General features: G+C 36.6%; 1 protein-coding gene across 1 annotated transcript in view; it reads right to left on the bottom strand.

Annotated features, from left to right (window-relative positions):
• Window positions 1-1,141: 1,141 nt before the first annotated feature.
• PDZD8 (PDZ domain containing 8) overlaps window positions 1,142-17,585 on the bottom strand; it is a 52,607-nt gene continuing 36,163 nt past the window's right edge. The window contains exons 4-5 of the mRNA XM_053949321.1: window positions 6,787-6,949; window positions 1,142-5,730 (exon numbers count right to left, since the gene is read on the bottom strand). Of these exons, the coding sequence (XP_053805296.1) occupies window positions 3,536-5,730; window positions 6,787-6,949 (2,358 nt within the window). The 3' untranslated portion in view covers window positions 1,142-3,535. The remainder of the gene's footprint in view (window positions 5,731-6,786; window positions 6,950-17,585) is intronic.

Here is a 17,585-nt window from a genome sequence, read left to right as displayed (position 1 = left end):
GAACGCATCAAAATAAAATTATCTGACAGAAGTTCATGATCTATTGTAATAAAGTGCTTTACCAGTGTGGGGAGAGCTGTCAGGAAAGCATTTCTCAGAGCTCCTTCAGAAACCAAGATTCTGTCGTGTGATGAATTCTTCCCTGTCACCAAGTAAGTAATAATTGTGCAGATCAGTGACTATTTACATTAGGCTCAGATTTTACCGTGATTTGCACACTTGAAACTTTGCTCCAAGAGATGTTATTCTACTTAACTTCACTGAAGTCTTTTGATCAACATCAAATTGTTAATCTGATCAAATTTGAGGCTGAAATACCAATGCAAGAATTCTGAATTATTACAGTGTTCATCTTTTTGCCAGCTGATCAACCCATGTATTTCTTCAATTCACTAATATAGAATTCAAACATAGCAACTCACACTTTTTTTAAAAAGCTTTCTTCATGGCTTGGTTTTGAATTTTTGAGCACATCAAAACCAAAGAGTTTGCATTAATCTGCAACGAGGAGGAGAACCAAGGAGAGAGAAACAGATCACATTCCTCTTCTGCAGCTGGAGCCAGGTTTCTGCTGAGCCTCAGGGAGCAACATCTTCCCAGGATTTGCTGAGCAGATCAATGCAGTGCAGTGGCTCCCCTTCTCTTGCTCCCCTCCTGCTCCACCAGAAGAGGAAGATTAACTAAAATCCACACAGACAACTCATGTTTGTAATCTTTGTGCCACCCTTCTCCCTACTGCCAAATAAAAACTTAGCAGTTGTTTAAGATTTTTTGAGTAATGAGTAACCAAACCTTTTTTGGTGACAGTCAGGAAGAAATTTTACTCAGGAAATACACAAAAATATCCCTTCTGTCCTGGAAGAAATGTGGATTTTCCCTATTTTGTATATTTTGATCTGTGTCAATTCAGGTGTGATAAAGACATTTTATTAATTTGCTCACACTATTTATTCCTCCTCTGCAGCTGTAAACTTCACGGATGCTTTGTTTCAAATTTCTCAGCCGAAATAATCCAGTTATCAGTAGTTTTATATAATGCAAAATGTGTTTCTCCCCTGAAGATCCTTCCTTTAAGTGGTGGCTTTAGATGATAAGCTACTGCAATAGAAGCATTTAAAAAAATTGACACAATGCAAGAAAGTTGATAATTTAGCAAAACTATTTTATTAAAGCTTATTTTCATGATAAAATAATAGCCAACAAAATCATATTAGGCAGGTCTTCTGCAAATGTGTGTAGCTGCCACCTATTCAGATATCATTAAGTCAAGATATTCTTGTTTTCTGTGGTATTCTTTATTTTTAGCTATTTACAGTCAAGCATGAAGCAAAGATTACATCAGGAATGTAGTATTACAATTTCCCCCTGGAGATTCACTGCTTATTGTAAATAATGCCAGATAGGAATTCATGTTTTCCTTCTTATCACTAAAATACAACTATTTTGCCCTTTTTCCATTCAGTATATTTAAAAATATTGCACTACATTTAATTTACCTCTTACAATCATCATCATTAGCAACACTATGCGAGGAAAACAATATCCAGCTTTTCTTACCCACCGTGTTACACCAGTCAATCTAAAACCATGAATGTGTTTTTTGAAATCAGTATTTGCATTGTTTTCACAGCTCCTTCATGTGCACCAGGGCTTAAAAGAAGCACTTGGATATATTTGAAAACCTCTGTAGTAGTCTGTAAGAGCAAACACTGATGGCATTGAATGCAGATCACCACCAATGAATGGTAAGCTGCTGAGAAAATGGAGTGGGGAAGTCTTAATATGCATCTCAAGCAAGTATAGGTTAAATAACTTTTAGACAAGAAGGGAAGCTGATTTTGTGCGATTATTTGCTGAAGCTTAATTTCAGAAGTGTGTCACATGCCTGTTTTAGCATGGATAGTTTTCCATACATCAACTAAGTAGTATCAACTGCCCAGAACTCATTAAAAAGTGCAAGTAGTTGCATGACTGGCAGTAACCATTTTGCTTAGAAGCACAAGCACGCTGTTCCATGGTGAAAACCACTGCTTCTTAATTTTGCCCATCACAAAACTAAACCAAGAAGCAAATTTAAAGGAGAGGTACATTACAGATGACCTCAAAACCTAAAGGAGTTATTTTTACCATCTCAAACTCCACTCCCACAAAGGCTTTTTTTCCTACTACCAGCAATACCAGTGATAATGATACGAGTACCTAGCACAGTACCTAAAATAAAGATGATATTTTATACAAAATTTCTATACACAGAAGATGAAACAATGTCTACAGGAAATAAATAAGAATGATGGCCTTAGCCAGGTGATGCTAAGATCCACAGTTTACACATAGCACAAGACCAGACAGTTCTTTTCAAAAGCAGCTGGCTGAATTTCTTTCTCATCTCTACTGGACTCACAAATTGACTCAAATAAAACATGTTATATACACTATAGGACATTTTGCTGACAAAGGTGATCCTTCTGCTCAGACTCTATCTTTTGTCTGAGGAGCTGAATGCAACTTACCACGCTATGATTACTCAAAAGTGTTGAGAGAACATTAGTTACTTTGTATTTTGCACCTTAAGCTTTCCAAAATGATAGTCTGCAGCAAAATATTCATTTCTTTATATTACTTACACCATCATTACATGCTTTTTCACAGAAGGCAATGAAACCTCCAACTCTTGTGAAGAACAACTTTCCTTTATCAGGCTATCAGATAATACAACATCACAAACATATGATTTTGTTCTGGAAGGCAACGAGCCTCTTACCTTGAAAATATTCCAAATTAAATTATTATGAGATACCAGTTTATACTTTGATATCTAATAATAGTCCAAAGTTCTAAGGAGGTTTTTTTTTTTTTTAGCATAGCATTACTATTTTTCATGTTAAATACAAACTACAAAAAGTTCTTGCATTTAACAAAAACATGGAAAACAAATGATATGCAATGGTAACTTCCATAAGTATTAACAACAAAGAAAATTAAAGACCTTTTGTTTGCTTTCATGATATGTTTGGCAAAAAATACACAACTACCTAGAAGACATACAATTAAACTGTGATCAACACTTAAAAGCCTGGCCCCTTGGTGACTTCTGAGTCAGTCATCAGCTTAGGCATGCAACAAGCTTATAATGTTTTCATCATACAATGGATTCTAAACATCTTGAAAATCCTGACTGTTTCCCATTGAAAACACTAGCTAAAAAAAAAAAAAAATGCAGAGAGGGGAAGTGGGGTCAAGTAATGCATTAAGGAAACCACACACGTTGATGTGAAATGGTAAGGTTACATAATTAGAAAAAATAAAAATAAGTTATTAAAAATAAATTTCCAATATAAACCCCAAAGTGTAGTTTTAACCAGCTAGTTTAACAAAATGACGATGCTGTAGCTGGAGAAGAACCACTATTAGCAATTAACTGTGGAGAAGCAGGACACGCACATTATACCAGTGTTTTAATTTAATTTGTGTGTGTTTGGAGTTAAGTGCAAAGTATTCTTTTAGTCCATTCCTTCAAAGACTAAATATGTAAATATCAGTCTACTGATTGAGGTGGATCAACTGGTTCTTCTGATATGATGTTCAATGTTGGAGCCTCTGTCAGACTGCCATCTTCGCTATCCACTTCTTCTGCTATACTGGGTTCCTCGAAATCTCTAGTCACTTTTTTGGATTGCCTCTCTAAGAACATGTTCTCCAGGGACTCTATATCCTCAATGCCTGCCCTGTAGTGGATCATCAGCAGAGTGAGGGCCTGCAGTCTCTCACCCGACTTAGCCAGCGCAGCAGAAATCAGGGCTTTTTTCCTCACGTCGGTCGTCTCCTTTTCTTCCTTAACCAGCGAATTATTGTTTTCCAGCTCTTGGTCTATTTCATTCTGCAGCTTATCCAACATAAACTCCAATTTCTGAAAACGCTCCTCTGTGGGTAAACTTCTGTAGAGATCACGCCCGATTTCTTTCACAGCAATGAAGACGCTGTCATCGAGGCCACCGTCCTTGCGGACCAGCTTGATGCCAGTGCCCGCGGCGCGCTTGGAGGGGCTGCTGGGCCCGCTGAGCTCGGTGTCGCTGCTCTCGTTGTCAGACGTGTTCGGGGTGTGCTTTGGCGAAGGCTCGGCCACGTCCGGCCCCTGCTCGGCCAGGCGGCTTTTGGGCACCTGCCGGAGGTTCAGCAGCCGGGTGCTCGTGTTGATGATGTGCCTGGTCAGACCTGTAGTTCTGTTAGCAGACTTGGCCTCGGAATCAACCCGAGGGGCTGCGGCTGCAGGAGCCTCCTGTCCCTCGGCTCTGCTGCTGCCCCCAGTTCGATCGAGTCGCTTTTCAGCCCCTACACAAAAGGGCATCTCTGTTAAACATTTTTCTTGACATTTTTTATGGCAAACGTAAGCACAGAACATGCACTGCGAAGCTGCTTTAGTCCATACTTTCTTTTTGCAGTAATCACACCAAGTTGGATTCTGAAACTGAGTATCTTGAAAGTTATGCTTGTTCTCTGTGAGAACTTGTCCCATGAAAGGATCTTCTTTCTGAAGGGCACGAGCTTCTTCTTCTAAGTGACACTCTCTCTCTTTTTCCAGAAATACGCCTGAATCATCAATTTCACCTTCTTTTAAATATTTGAATTGTAAAGTTACATCACCGTAACAAAATTTTTCATTGAAACCTTTATGAGTTGTCAAACTCCGCAATGCTGTTCGGGTGACTGCTGCTTTAGGTGTAGGAGCATGCAGTTGAAATTTTCTAACAAATTCCATTGAGGACGTAGCTAGACAATCTAAAGCAATTTCTTCAAGTTTTATGCTTGCATACCCTAAGCAGATAAAACCACCTGCTTTGAAAGGGTCTCTGCACCACAGTGCAACATTAAGGTACTTATGGTATTTTTCTACTTCAAATAGACAGGAGGATGTTCTCATCATTGGCCATCGGCCCTGACGGTTTTTATAAGGAATTTCTGGTGACTCCCATGTTCGATGATCATCGCTATCTTTGCAACTACGTGCATTTTCTGCGAGTCCATCTTTTAATGTATCTTGCTTTGGTGCTGTTACTACTTTTGATACTGCTGGGTCTTCTATCTGATCACTAATTTTAATTATCTTCTCTGTAGATTTTTCTCCGTTATTTGCAGGTGGAGGTGGCCTCTCTGGTTTATCAGAACATACACCTCCAGTTTCTAACACAGTTTGGCTATCACTAGTAGACAAAGTAGGCTTAATTTGTGGCCTAGGTGGCACAGGAGGCTTAGTACTAGATCCTTGCGACTGTTTACCTGATGGCTGTGGTGCATCTGAAACCTCAACAGTTTTAGGTGTTGCCACTTTAGCCCCATCTTTTTGTTGCGTTTTTGATGCTGCCTGGTAATTTCCTAAATGCAGTTTTCGATTCAGAATGGGGGATATAGTTCCAAGAGGTTTAGCAGCAGCAAGAATTACTACCGACCGTTTGGGACTCGGAGATGTTAGCAGATCTTCTTTTTGGTCAGGTGCATCACAAGCTAACTCTTCAAATTCTGAATCAAAATCTCTGCTATCAGTATCAGCTGCTAAACTATTCTGGTCATCTTCTGCCTGTGCCAAGAAAGCTGTGTCCTCCAATTGTCCAAATCCATCCTGCAGTGCTGAGCCATGCTGATTATACCCAACAGGCCTTTCATAAAAGACTAAAACTCTGTCCCCAGCTTGTCTAATAAGTTTCAACACTTGGACAGTTGATGTGATTTTAACACCTATAAAAAAAAAAAGACAAACATTATTAAGTTCTAATTATGATAATAATCTAAGTGACCAAAAGTAGTCAACAAACACATTGTTGCTCAGTAACAAAGGAAGTCAATTATGACAGAAGAGCTTAATTGAAATGTAACATGGATTATGTATTAAATGTAATAATGGATTCTCTCCATTTTATTCATATAAATATGGAGCTAGAAAAAATAATTACATAAATACTCCAGCTTGCTGCTCGTAATAATACTGTAACCTTACACAGTAATGTTGATTTGATATGGAAACAGTTTTAACCTTGCTCTTACTGTACGTTTGGTCTTTTCAGCAGTAGAAATTTAAGAAAGGACTCAAAAAAGTTGGGTATCTTTAAATAAAGTTATAACAGAAGCAGGATAAAATGAGAATACTTCCAATATGTTAACAAAATATGGGCATAATGCTACATTATCAGTGTGGCTGGAGTGAGCTGAACCATCTTCCTGAGCAGAACTTTCAGAACCATTTGATGTATCTCCAAATTACATGCAAGCCAAAATATCTTAATGAGCACACGGTCCACATACAGTCATGCAGTGGATCACATAAAAATGACTTTTCTTTTGTTCTAAAGCTATCATCAGCTATGTATTGAAATGAACTGAAAACCCTTTTAAATTACTGGAGTATTGAAATGGGGATTTATTTAGGCAGTACCTAAGCAAAAGAACTTATTGCAGACTTTAAGCTCTGGTCTGTAAAATCTCTGTAAAGGTTAAACTTACTGCTAGCCCAGTCACATTAATGTTTTGGCTCGGTTTTTTATTGTTTTGTTTTGTTGTTTGTTCTGTTTTTAATGTTGCCAAATGTTTATTCAAGCTTCTTTTGCCTTTTACCTAAGAAGGAGTAAATAAATATGCAAGAAAATGAATCAAGCAAACAAAGGCCTTAAGTGACCATAAATACAGAAATGTTAGCTTTCGAGTGCCAAGCACAACTGAACTATTAAGGAAGGGAGATTAGCTGAACTGCACACACGGCAAGACAACCCTCATTGTGAAAGCTGACGTATCACTCACTGCCAATTGCCAGCAGTCTGTCTCCTCTCTGTAGATCAGCAGCTGCAGCAGGTGAGTTTGGAGTCACAGTTTCGATGACAACGTGCCCTGCATCCTCCTCCTTGGACTGCACAAGGCGCAGCGTGAGCCCAACGCTTTGCAGATTCCCTTTCACAAGTTCTGCCTGCAGCGAAAGAAGTCAAAAGTATCTCAGTAAAGCTGACTACAAGGAATCATGGCTAATAACAATAATTTAAATAAAAATTAAATAAAATTATACCATTTTAATATTAAAAGCAAATTATTATTTTAAAATACATTAGGAAATCCATTAACTTCACCTAATTGATTAACTGCCTGCCAAGTGATTTTGCACCTTTGGAGATATTCACAAAAACTCCCAGTCCTAAATAAAATACTACTATTCAACATAACCTCATTATCCATTTTATTAGGAGCACTGCACCATCAGCCTAGGTATCACTTTGAATGTAGCCCATTTGTGTTATAAAACATAACACTATGAGCAGCTTTCCAGTAGTCTGTGCAAAAGGGTGTTTGGAGTGACAAAACTCTTATGTACTTACAGATTGCTTAGGTATATCTAGAACAAATCTCAATTAACAATAGCCTAAAAAGTTTCTTCAAAGAGGGAAACCCTTTTCTCATACTTATCTTGCAAAATAAATACTATTTAAATTTTAACTCAAATAACCTCAAATACCTTTTTAAAAACAAACAAACAAAAACCCAAAAAGGATAACTGAGGTGCAATCCCTATAACTGACTTTCATATGACAGACCTAGGCAGGGATCAATTATTTACAGACCTCAGTGTCTGAGAACTTTGGCAACTTTTTTCCTAATAAAAGCAGCCCTTAATGACTTTAACAATTTTTCCCCTAAAGCACATTCCTTTTAGACTATTTCAAATGACTGTCTACCATCATTCCATCAACAGATATTCTATTTGAAAGGAGAACTCATATGTTTCAGCTTCAAGGATAGAAATTTAATTTGTTGTTTTTTTTGATTCCCAAGAAGAGAGAGGCCGACAGTGTAGAAACCTCCACAGGAAATTTTATATTTGGTTTCAATTTACTGAGTTCAGGTAGACAGCCTTCTCCTCCAGCCTTCTGCATTTACTTTGTTGCTATTCAATTGTGGATGTTTGAACTGTCTGGAGCTGAGCCTCCTCTTTGGAGGATGTGCTCATTTACTCAGTTTGTGCAATGGCTTTCCACAGATGGAAGTGGATTAGCTCAGTCCATGGCTCTCTCCTTGGCTGCATGGCTGTCACTCCTTTCCCATAATCTTAATAGCAGAAGATTAATCTTAATACAGAAATAAAAATGCTATAGAAATAAAAACTGCTCAGCAGTTTGCTATAGAACAGCACTGAGTTTGAAGAAGCAGACTTGTATCAACTTCCTAAGCTTTGTCACTATTTTCTGCACTTCCCACAGGCACCTACTCTTTTTTCTCAGACTTCCATTGTTAATATCCAGTAATGTACGTAAGAATAACATGACCAATATAACCTTAATTGCAGTTCCAAGACTTAAAGGTTATTCCAGAATGAAACAAGTAAATAGTTGCCTACAGAAACAACCCTGATGGAGTTTTCAGCTTGATTTTTGTTCATTTGTTTAAATGCCATGCTCATTTATACCAAAACTTCTGTTACATAATTAAATTTCAAAAAATTTAAACAATAAACTACTAAGTGTCAAGATACAAAGAAGTATTAGAAATGTCTGTGGAAGAAGATAAACTTCGTTTTTTTTAAAAAAGAATTGCTCTTCTGCTTTAGTCCTTTATTTATATGCAATGTAGCTTTAAGCTAGCAATTCACAAATGTTGCAATGTGCTGTATGGAAACAACATGAACAATTACTGCAATTTCAAACAACACTAATTGAATATTTTAACTGTCAAAAACACAAATGACATGAATTTGCTTTGGCAGCAGGCAAATCTGTAACAAAAACAACATCCAAAGATCACAATAATATAACTGCACATTCTTATCAAACAATGAGGAAACCATTATTTCTGAGCTTTGCTCCAAGTACTCAAATCTCAGTTTTCCTATGACGGTTTCTTTGTAAGTCTCACTCTAAGTGATTAAGCTCAAAAAAATATTTCCAAATCATTACGTCTGAATAGAAGAGGAACTATCATAATGAAGATCAGGAAGTAAACTCGCATTTAAGGAATGCTGACAAACATGAAAATTACAAAAGGCTGAAAAACAAATTACAACCACTTTTCCCCCTAATTTCTGTTAGTGCGCTGAAGTAGAAAGCTGTCTAGTGAGAGAATCCAGGAAAGAAATGGATGCTTAGAACAGTGAAAGAAAAAAAAAATGCAACAAAAACCTCAAGATGGTTTTCCTTTTAACACCCTGTTATTCTGGCCATTTAATTATACTCCTTTAGGAAGTCATCTATTTTGACTGTATATGGTTTCTTCTGAAATCTTACATTAGTTCTGTAGCTCAAAGCCCAGAACTGGATTTCATTAGCAAGACAAGATGTTTGAAAGTCAAGGCCCGTCCAGGGTGGACGTCCTGTTAGCTTTGCATGGCAGGAGAAGAGACATTGCTGTGAGTTTGTTCTCAACATGAGACAACTCTTGTCCACTCCGTCTCTGAGCAGAGCAGAAAAACACTCAACTACTGAAGGGAGGTGGCCACCACAACCCTGTCACAGGAGTTACCTCAGGCCAACCTACTCCTTCCTTTTACAGTTGGTATTCTCTCACCCATTCAAAAAATGGCCCAAAGTGATAAGATTTCTCCAGAAAGTCACAAGTCTTGTCTGAAAGAGAATGTCAGGAGGAAGAGCTGGCGTTGCAACGTCTGACTTTTTGAAGAAAGGCAGCAATGACCTCTAACCACTGTTGGCAATCATGGCAAAGTGCATGATGAGCAGATATGGAGAAAGGGTATAATTAAACAATAAAAAGAAATAAAAAAGTTACCAAAAGCTCTTTTTAAAAGTGCTTGTCAGTACAGACTCTGATGCTCTTGAGTTTCCTTTGAATCCAAAGACTCCTTTAAGCAGAACTACACAGTGGATAACTTAACAGTGAAAATATTCTGTAGTGCAAAGACTAGAAACTCCCGAGGTGATCCCCAGCATTTCACCCTTCCCTCCTCCTCCAGGGAGAGACCACATGAAAGAAATGAGGGACAGCTGGGACCCAAGATATGTAGGTATCTCTGAACATTTGGCTCCCATGCAGGGACACAGCCTGCAGATTACAACATGTATGACTCACTGATGGCAAGGAGACTTCCCATATCCCAGCAGTATCTGATGGAAAGCTGTTTTTGGAAGGAGAGTGCCTTTGAACATAACAAGCAAAGTTCATCTCAACTTTTTATTAACTTTGGCACAGTCACAAGCTTTCTCATGAAGTAAAGTGATTTTATTTATCAACCCAAACCAGATGAATAGTTTCCTTGATTATTCTTTCTGGCACCTGCAAGAAACACCACTCTACCTCAGGCTAAGAGGAATGCAGGTGAAGACCATTTGGAGCTCTCAAACACCCCCCCACCCCAGCAAGTTCACTCACAAACCCAAACATCTTTGTATACCCAGCACAATGACTTTAGCCTTTCTGTCTGCCCCTCAAATTAAGACTTGATAATATATGTGAAGAGCCAAAGACCTATAGGAACACAAAACACGAGAAGGATGAAAATCAGCTAAATGACACAGAGGTTAGAAGAAAATTGCTAATAATGAAAGAACATTTATTATCAAGAAACCTTGCTGCAAGGGAGAAAAACTAACAGAACCACACAGGAGAAAGGGAAATTTTAACCAATTAGCTATATCATATTAAAGCAAGTTTATTTTAATTTGATCTAATTAATAGCTCTGTTTTACTAGCTCCTGCAACGCTTAGTAGTTATTTAAATAAGGAGGAAGACAAAGCAGATATTAGTACTTCATTGTCAGTGACAGGCATACATTCAGAGTATTTTATACTGAAATAGTTCGAGCAGTATCTCTGTATCACAGAGCTCAGAAAATGTACCTTTTATAAAAAAAAAGCAAGCAATCCCAAGACTATTTATTAAATACTTGTTAAGATTACGATGCAACAAAACAGGAATGATTAGCCTGGAGAGAAAAAAAAAAAAACAAACAAAGAAGTACTTTCCTTAGCATTTTATTATTAAAAAAAAAACCAACCCCAACAATAAAATAAGAGGACACAAGATGTCCATTAACTTTAAAATTAATAGAACATTTTGATGTGGAGCTGTGAACACTTGGCTTTTACGGGACAAAGTCCATCGATTCCACAGCCCAGGCTTTAGCTCATTTGTATGCACCAGTGTTTGAGGCACTGCAGAGCACAAGCCCACTGCCACTTTCAGTTCAATACTGGATGTGTGCTCTGGAAACACAATGCAGGAGAAAATCATCTCGTGTCTTATAGCCTTTCCTTGTTCTGAAAGCCCAGAAATTAAATGTCAGTGAAAAGAAATTTTTCCAAACCTTTTCGAACATACCAGTACTGAACTCCACAGCTGCACAGAGACTAATCAGAAGTTTAAAGCTTGCTAGTATAATTTAAATGGCCAAATATTTACATGAATGTCAAAACACAATGCAGTTTTAATCTTCAAATGCTTAATGAAATTATCAGTCTGAAATAATTTACAAATACAATGGGATGATAAATAAACATCCCTTTTACAGGCAACAGACAAATGTGATGCCATCTCATTTGCTATTTATTCCAAAACTATATATGAAGTTAGATTATTATTTGATTCAGAGGTAAGAATGCCACCAGTAATACTGTAGTCTCATAAGCAGAACCTAAGTTAACATTAGATACAGCACTTCCATTCAGAATTTCTAAGACAAGACATAATAAATAATGTCCATTAATAAATACAGAAGTTACAGCATCTAGGAAAGTGTGTATGACAATGTCTTATAAGCAGTGCAACATCGATCACCTAAACTTTAAAAAATATTAGGTGCATACAAAAATAGAAAATGAAAAAAAAATTATGCCATAGCAGGGTAATTGGAGCATAAGACTTTTGCTCTTAAACTTAACTGCTTATTTTCAGGAACTGAAAAGGAAATAGTTGTTTTTGTAAGCTTAATTTTACACTGTAAAATAATTTCTGATAGTCTAAATTTGCTTAACTATTTGTAAGCATTAACATCATAAATCTTTACTAGAATTTAGTAAGCATGTCACATTCTTTCAAATAATTGCTAAGAAAAATTTGATCACCCAAGCACAAATAAGAAATCTTTTTTTACTGACTTTATATCAACTAGAAGAATACTGTTTTTCCAAATTGTTCATATTTCCTATCAGGGGTATGTAACACACTATGTAGCAGAAACTGAACCCATGTCAGTGCTAGGGATAAAAATATTTATTTTTGGCCGAATTATCGGAGTTGCCAAAGGGGATCTTAGGTATTCTTGCAAGGTATAGTCTAATGCCTTTTGAGGAAAAAAGTGAAAATGTCTGTGAATATGTCTGTAAAGTATTACATTCTCCCAGACAACTCTGCATGCCGAGAGGACAGGAAGGAATATTTCATGTCAACCCCCCCAAAAAAACATTAAATTCCAAAACTGGGAAGCAGTTTCTTCTCTTTGGAAGACTCAGTTCTTTGTATTATTGAAAAAACATTTTTGGCAAACATCCTTAAAGCATTGACTTTAGTATTATTGCTTTTTTCAACTCTATTACTGAATAGAGTTATTATATATGACCTGCACAGCAAAGAGGCTGTGAGATTATTTACAGGGGAAAGGAGCAGTGAAAGGAAATGGGTATCACCAAACTCTTGATTTTCTCCTTAGAAACACTGGACACAAAGGAAATAAAATAATTTTCTTGTAATGTTCTGGGAGGATTTCAATCTATGGTTTAGGAAAGGAATAGATGGTTTTCTTCTCCGTGTGACACAGCACTGAAGCCTAAAAAGAGAGCTTGTGCCAGTGTAGCAAAGTCTTTTCCAAAGCTCTTCTCCAGCCCTCCTGATGTAAACCTGGACTAAGGAATCCACGATGACAGAAACACTTTCATTCCCCAGGCACTGAGAAAGCTCCCAATTACAGAAAGGGAAATGTTTTCTGAGCATTCAAGAGCTACCCCTGATCTTGGGATGCTTAAATAGCTCAGTAGTCACTAAAGCATGCCCTAATTATGAGTTATAAACTGTATTATTCACTGTTAAGTCTTACACATGCACAGGTGCAACGATGCACACGTGTGGATGTGCCTCCATCTCCAGATTTAACTTCTGTATTTCTTTAGAGGGTTCAGAAATGTTGAAACACACTGACAGAAGGTTTAAATAAAATAAAAAGCTGTAGTAATATTTATAGAATAACTACACTATACAGTATAACAAACAATGAAAATGAAGGAAATAATTTCTGCAGTCAAATTAAATCTACACAGAAAACTGATTTAAGTTATTTCCCTCCACACTAGAAACAGGCATTAATTACAAACCACTCATTAGAAAAAGACTGATGGCAATGTAATGTAAAAGATAATACATTAGCTACTTAAAACATTAGTATACACTACAGCTAGAAGCAATATGACATTCTAAGAAACCAAAATATACTAGAAAACATATTTACAAACTTGGAAATTAATTTACTGATTTGTGATTTTTTTTTCTTTCAAATAATAATGAAAGACTGCTTGAATAAAAATCTGATTCAATTTTTTCCATAATTGAATCTAAATCCTAAATCTAAAAATGCTACTGTTCCACAATTTGTATCAAGACTTCTATGACAAAAACTGACTTACTCTTCCTTGCTATGTGATCCTTCCTCCATACCAAAGATATACACATCTTTAGTATCATTCAAATGGAAATTTAAATGTATTTTCCCACCATTCTCAGGTTTACATTGATACAGTTAACTTCAACAAACATTTTTATTGGTCCTCCCTGTTTTTTTAATATTTTCACGAAACATACCAGACAAATATGTTGAATTAAGATATATTTCTTCTAGATATACAGAATGTTAGGTGAAAGGGGTGTGTGTGACTTTTTTTCCAAAATAACTAAATTTATTAATACATTTAAATATTTACATATATGTGTGTGTGTGTGTGACTAGAACTGCCAAAAAGAAATCAGAAGGGAACTATCTGCTGCTTATAAAAAAATTCCTGTTGAACAGCAATCCCAATTATTGTTTTTTGCACAACTCCTTTTACAGTCACAACTTAGCAACTGCCAAAAAGATATTCTTATGCCCATTTTGTTTGAAAGAAGAAATTTGATGATACTATTAAAAACTTAACAAGGAAGGGAAGACTAAGTTTGAAAAAGCTACTAAAATGGACTTTTACCATAAGGAGATACCACCAATAAAAATAAAATTTCAACCACATTTTCATAATTTCTCTTTCTGTTCTGTGCCACTTATTTGATTGCTAAACTATTCCTTACTTGTACCCAAAGTTCACTGGAATGTTTGTAATGGGTTCCAGACCAGGCTGATCAAATTTTAGACATATTCAAATTTTAGACAATTTAAATTAATTGTTTTTTTGCTTAACCTGGAGTTCTGTTTTCCTCCCCTGCAGCTCTTACTGTGTGCTGAAACCCTGTGAGTCAGGAGGGTTTTTCTGTACTCACAGCTGTCCTGAGCAGACCTCCACTTGCTTAATCCCCTAAAAAAAGTCAACTTTTCACACTGCTCACCTTTCTCTCCAAAACCTCTGAACAACACACTCTGTCCTGAAAACAATTTTCATCAGTGAAACAACGGAATCAGCCAACACTCAAAATTATCTTGCGACTAATTATTCACACACAATTTTTCTAGTACAAATATCAGAAAATATCTCATGTAATATCAGAAAATAAGTTCTTCAGCTTCTTTCCTTTGATTCAACACTGCCCAGTTTGTAATTTCGGCATTTTTCACATATAGTTACATTCCATACCCTATCAGCTGCAGCAGCTTTATAGGACTGGATATATCTTGGTGTCTGCTTGAGTGTTACTGAGTGAACAGGCACCAACTGTTTTGTAGAATATTAGAAAAACCAGGTTTTTGATGACTATAAAACAGGGAAAAAAGGGAAGTGGGATGTTCTACCTTTTGCTGTTAATCTTTGCAGCTGTGGTCTGTGCTCGGGGAGACAAAACGATCTCAGACAAACACTGCATTTTTCCTGTTTGGTTTGTTTTACTTTTAGGAAGGACTGTACTTATATGGACAAAAATCTTGATATTTTCTTACTAGTCATCCTAAATAGCAAGCCAGTGGGTCTCATTTTCTGATCTACAGGATAACTTGTAAAACCCAAAAAATACAAGTTACAAAATATGATGATAATTTCATTCTGAAATGAGTTACATGTTGCACCAAGATCATATTTAAAATAGCAATTCATTAACACCACAATATGGCAAATGCTATGCACATGTCTACCTTCACCATCATAAACTACTTGTCTGAAAAGAAATGTGACAATTCATCGTAGGAAAATTAAACATCTGCATGTCTGCCTGATGAGCACTGAAAACTTTAGACATCAGCAAATCCAGAACAGGCTTGTTACTGAACAGAATGAGAGCTGTATCTTATTTTCCCAAATACTTCTGACACATTGCAGGTACTCTTTGGCTAAGCTACTCCTAAAAAATTGCACCTTCCAATTGCATGGTGAAGCAGGTTACACGGCATGTAAAAAGCAAACTGTTTAGCAATTATCACGAATTGCTGGGGCATTCTTACAGCAATTACAGGATTTGAATGGAGGAGATAAAGACAAGGCAGCAGAAAACCTGCATTTAACTTTGAAGTGTCAAAAGCAGGTAAAATAAAGGCCTTCAGTTTTAGGTGGAGCTCTTCTTAGCAGAGCAATTTAGCACAAACACCAACATAGCTCGTCTTTAAGTGCTCTTACTCACTGACATCCTTTTAGTCTTTATTAAACCCAACTCTGATGATTTCCTTTGACTCTAAAGAAATGGAAAAGATCAATTCTTTTTTTCCTAATGTTATGATAGGAAAAAAGCTTCCTCCAATATTGCTTAAGCATTACTTGGTCATCATGTAAATATTTTGTGCAAAACTCAGGTAGTCTAATAAGAAATACTGAAATATAGTCTAATAAGAAATACTGAAATAAGGTTATTAAGTTCATTAATAATACCATGTGTGACATCAAACCAATAAAAACTTTACCTTGTTATGAATCACTGCATTGCAAATTACAGATAAAGGGGACTGACAAGAACCTGTGAGTTGATGCACTGTGAATACGTGCACATGAGACAGGGCAACCCAGGGGTTTGCTCATCTCTGAGATGGAAGGAAAAAAACTGAAAACATTCAAGTGTATGCATTAAAAGAAAACCCTCTACAACAGTAATTATTTATATGTATCTTGGAAGTATCTAATCAATGGTGATAAGACAGCTACTAGTAATCACCTGCAATAAACTCAAAATATTGGAGTTCTTTATAATGGAACTAACAGACAGAGTGAAGCGTTTTCTCCACACACAGAAACTGCTTGGCCATTTTCACTATCGGACCCGGCAGCATTAAATACCTGAATACTGACATGGATATTGCCATCAAAACCAAAAATATGAGAAGTTATTATCCGCTGTGATTACAATAACATGCATCACAGATGCTAGTCTCCATGGAAATAAGATATACAATATAATTTATTTGCACTAAGAAGTAGTAACTCTTTGATTTCAATAATGGGCTTAAAAGTCACATTTTAAAGGGCTTAGAAGTTACTTTTCTGATAGAAAAGCTACACTCTCACAAACAAAGCTTTAAGACTGCAGGTAATACAAATTACACTCTTAACAATAACACAGCCAAAGCAACAGGCACCTCACATGCACCTAGAAGCTCCATAATCATACAATTTGAAATACCATAGAACTTAAGAGAACAGTCTGGTTTTTCTGCACTGCAGAAACACCATTTTTTGGCAACTGGTACATTTCTCATCAACATTAATGGCTAGATGGCTATTAAAGCAAAGCACAAGCCTGAATAATATCCTGTGTGACCCACTGAGTGTTCAGACTCCCACATTCCCCCACTGAACAAGCTAAGCCCAAAGGAACTAAAGCAGATGTAGTAAAATGATTCGTGATCTTAACAGCTCTTCAGAGATGAAATAGAAGACCCATCTGTACCAAAATGAAGTTCCTGTTGCATACAAGCCCCAGCCCCACCCTTTGCCTGGTAAAACCAGACCAACACTCTTCTGAAATTCTATGTTACCATGGCCAGGAGAAATGAGGACTTATATTTAACTTATTCCAAATAAATGCTGCAAGAAGGCCAAGGTTTTGTATATAATAATCTTTCTGTACCTAGAAAGGCAGCCAAACCACATTGAGTTGTTTTCAATTAAATTCTGGACAAAACGCTGCAGTATAAACACACAACTATACAACCAGTAAAGGTTTCCACAACCATACATCTATTTCTGGTTATTTTGTTGAACACATCACATCAAATCAATTTATTTATGGTTATAGGGCACAAGTCACTGGCAGGCAGTGAAACAGCAGCTCAATGTCACATCTAATTAGTAGCACCAAGACAACAGCACACCTAGAACCAGATTTTCATTCTCTTACTGACGACTATCACTTATACAAACTGTCACAACTATTAAACTGAAAATATCTTTACATCAACTCAAATACTGACAATTCACTTTGCAAAAAAAAAAAAAAAAAAATCAATACTCAGCTCTATCTCCTCTGCGCTTGAAAAATAATCCAGATTATTTTT

Source organism: Vidua chalybeata, chromosome 8 (genome assembly GCF_026979565.1).
Source record: "Vidua chalybeata isolate OUT-0048 chromosome 8, bVidCha1 merged haplotype, whole genome shotgun sequence".
Lineage (NCBI taxonomy): Eukaryota > Metazoa > Chordata > Aves > Passeriformes > Viduidae > Vidua > Vidua chalybeata.
The sequence above is the reverse complement of the archived record's forward strand: the minus strand, read 5'-3'. Positions and strand labels throughout refer to the sequence as shown.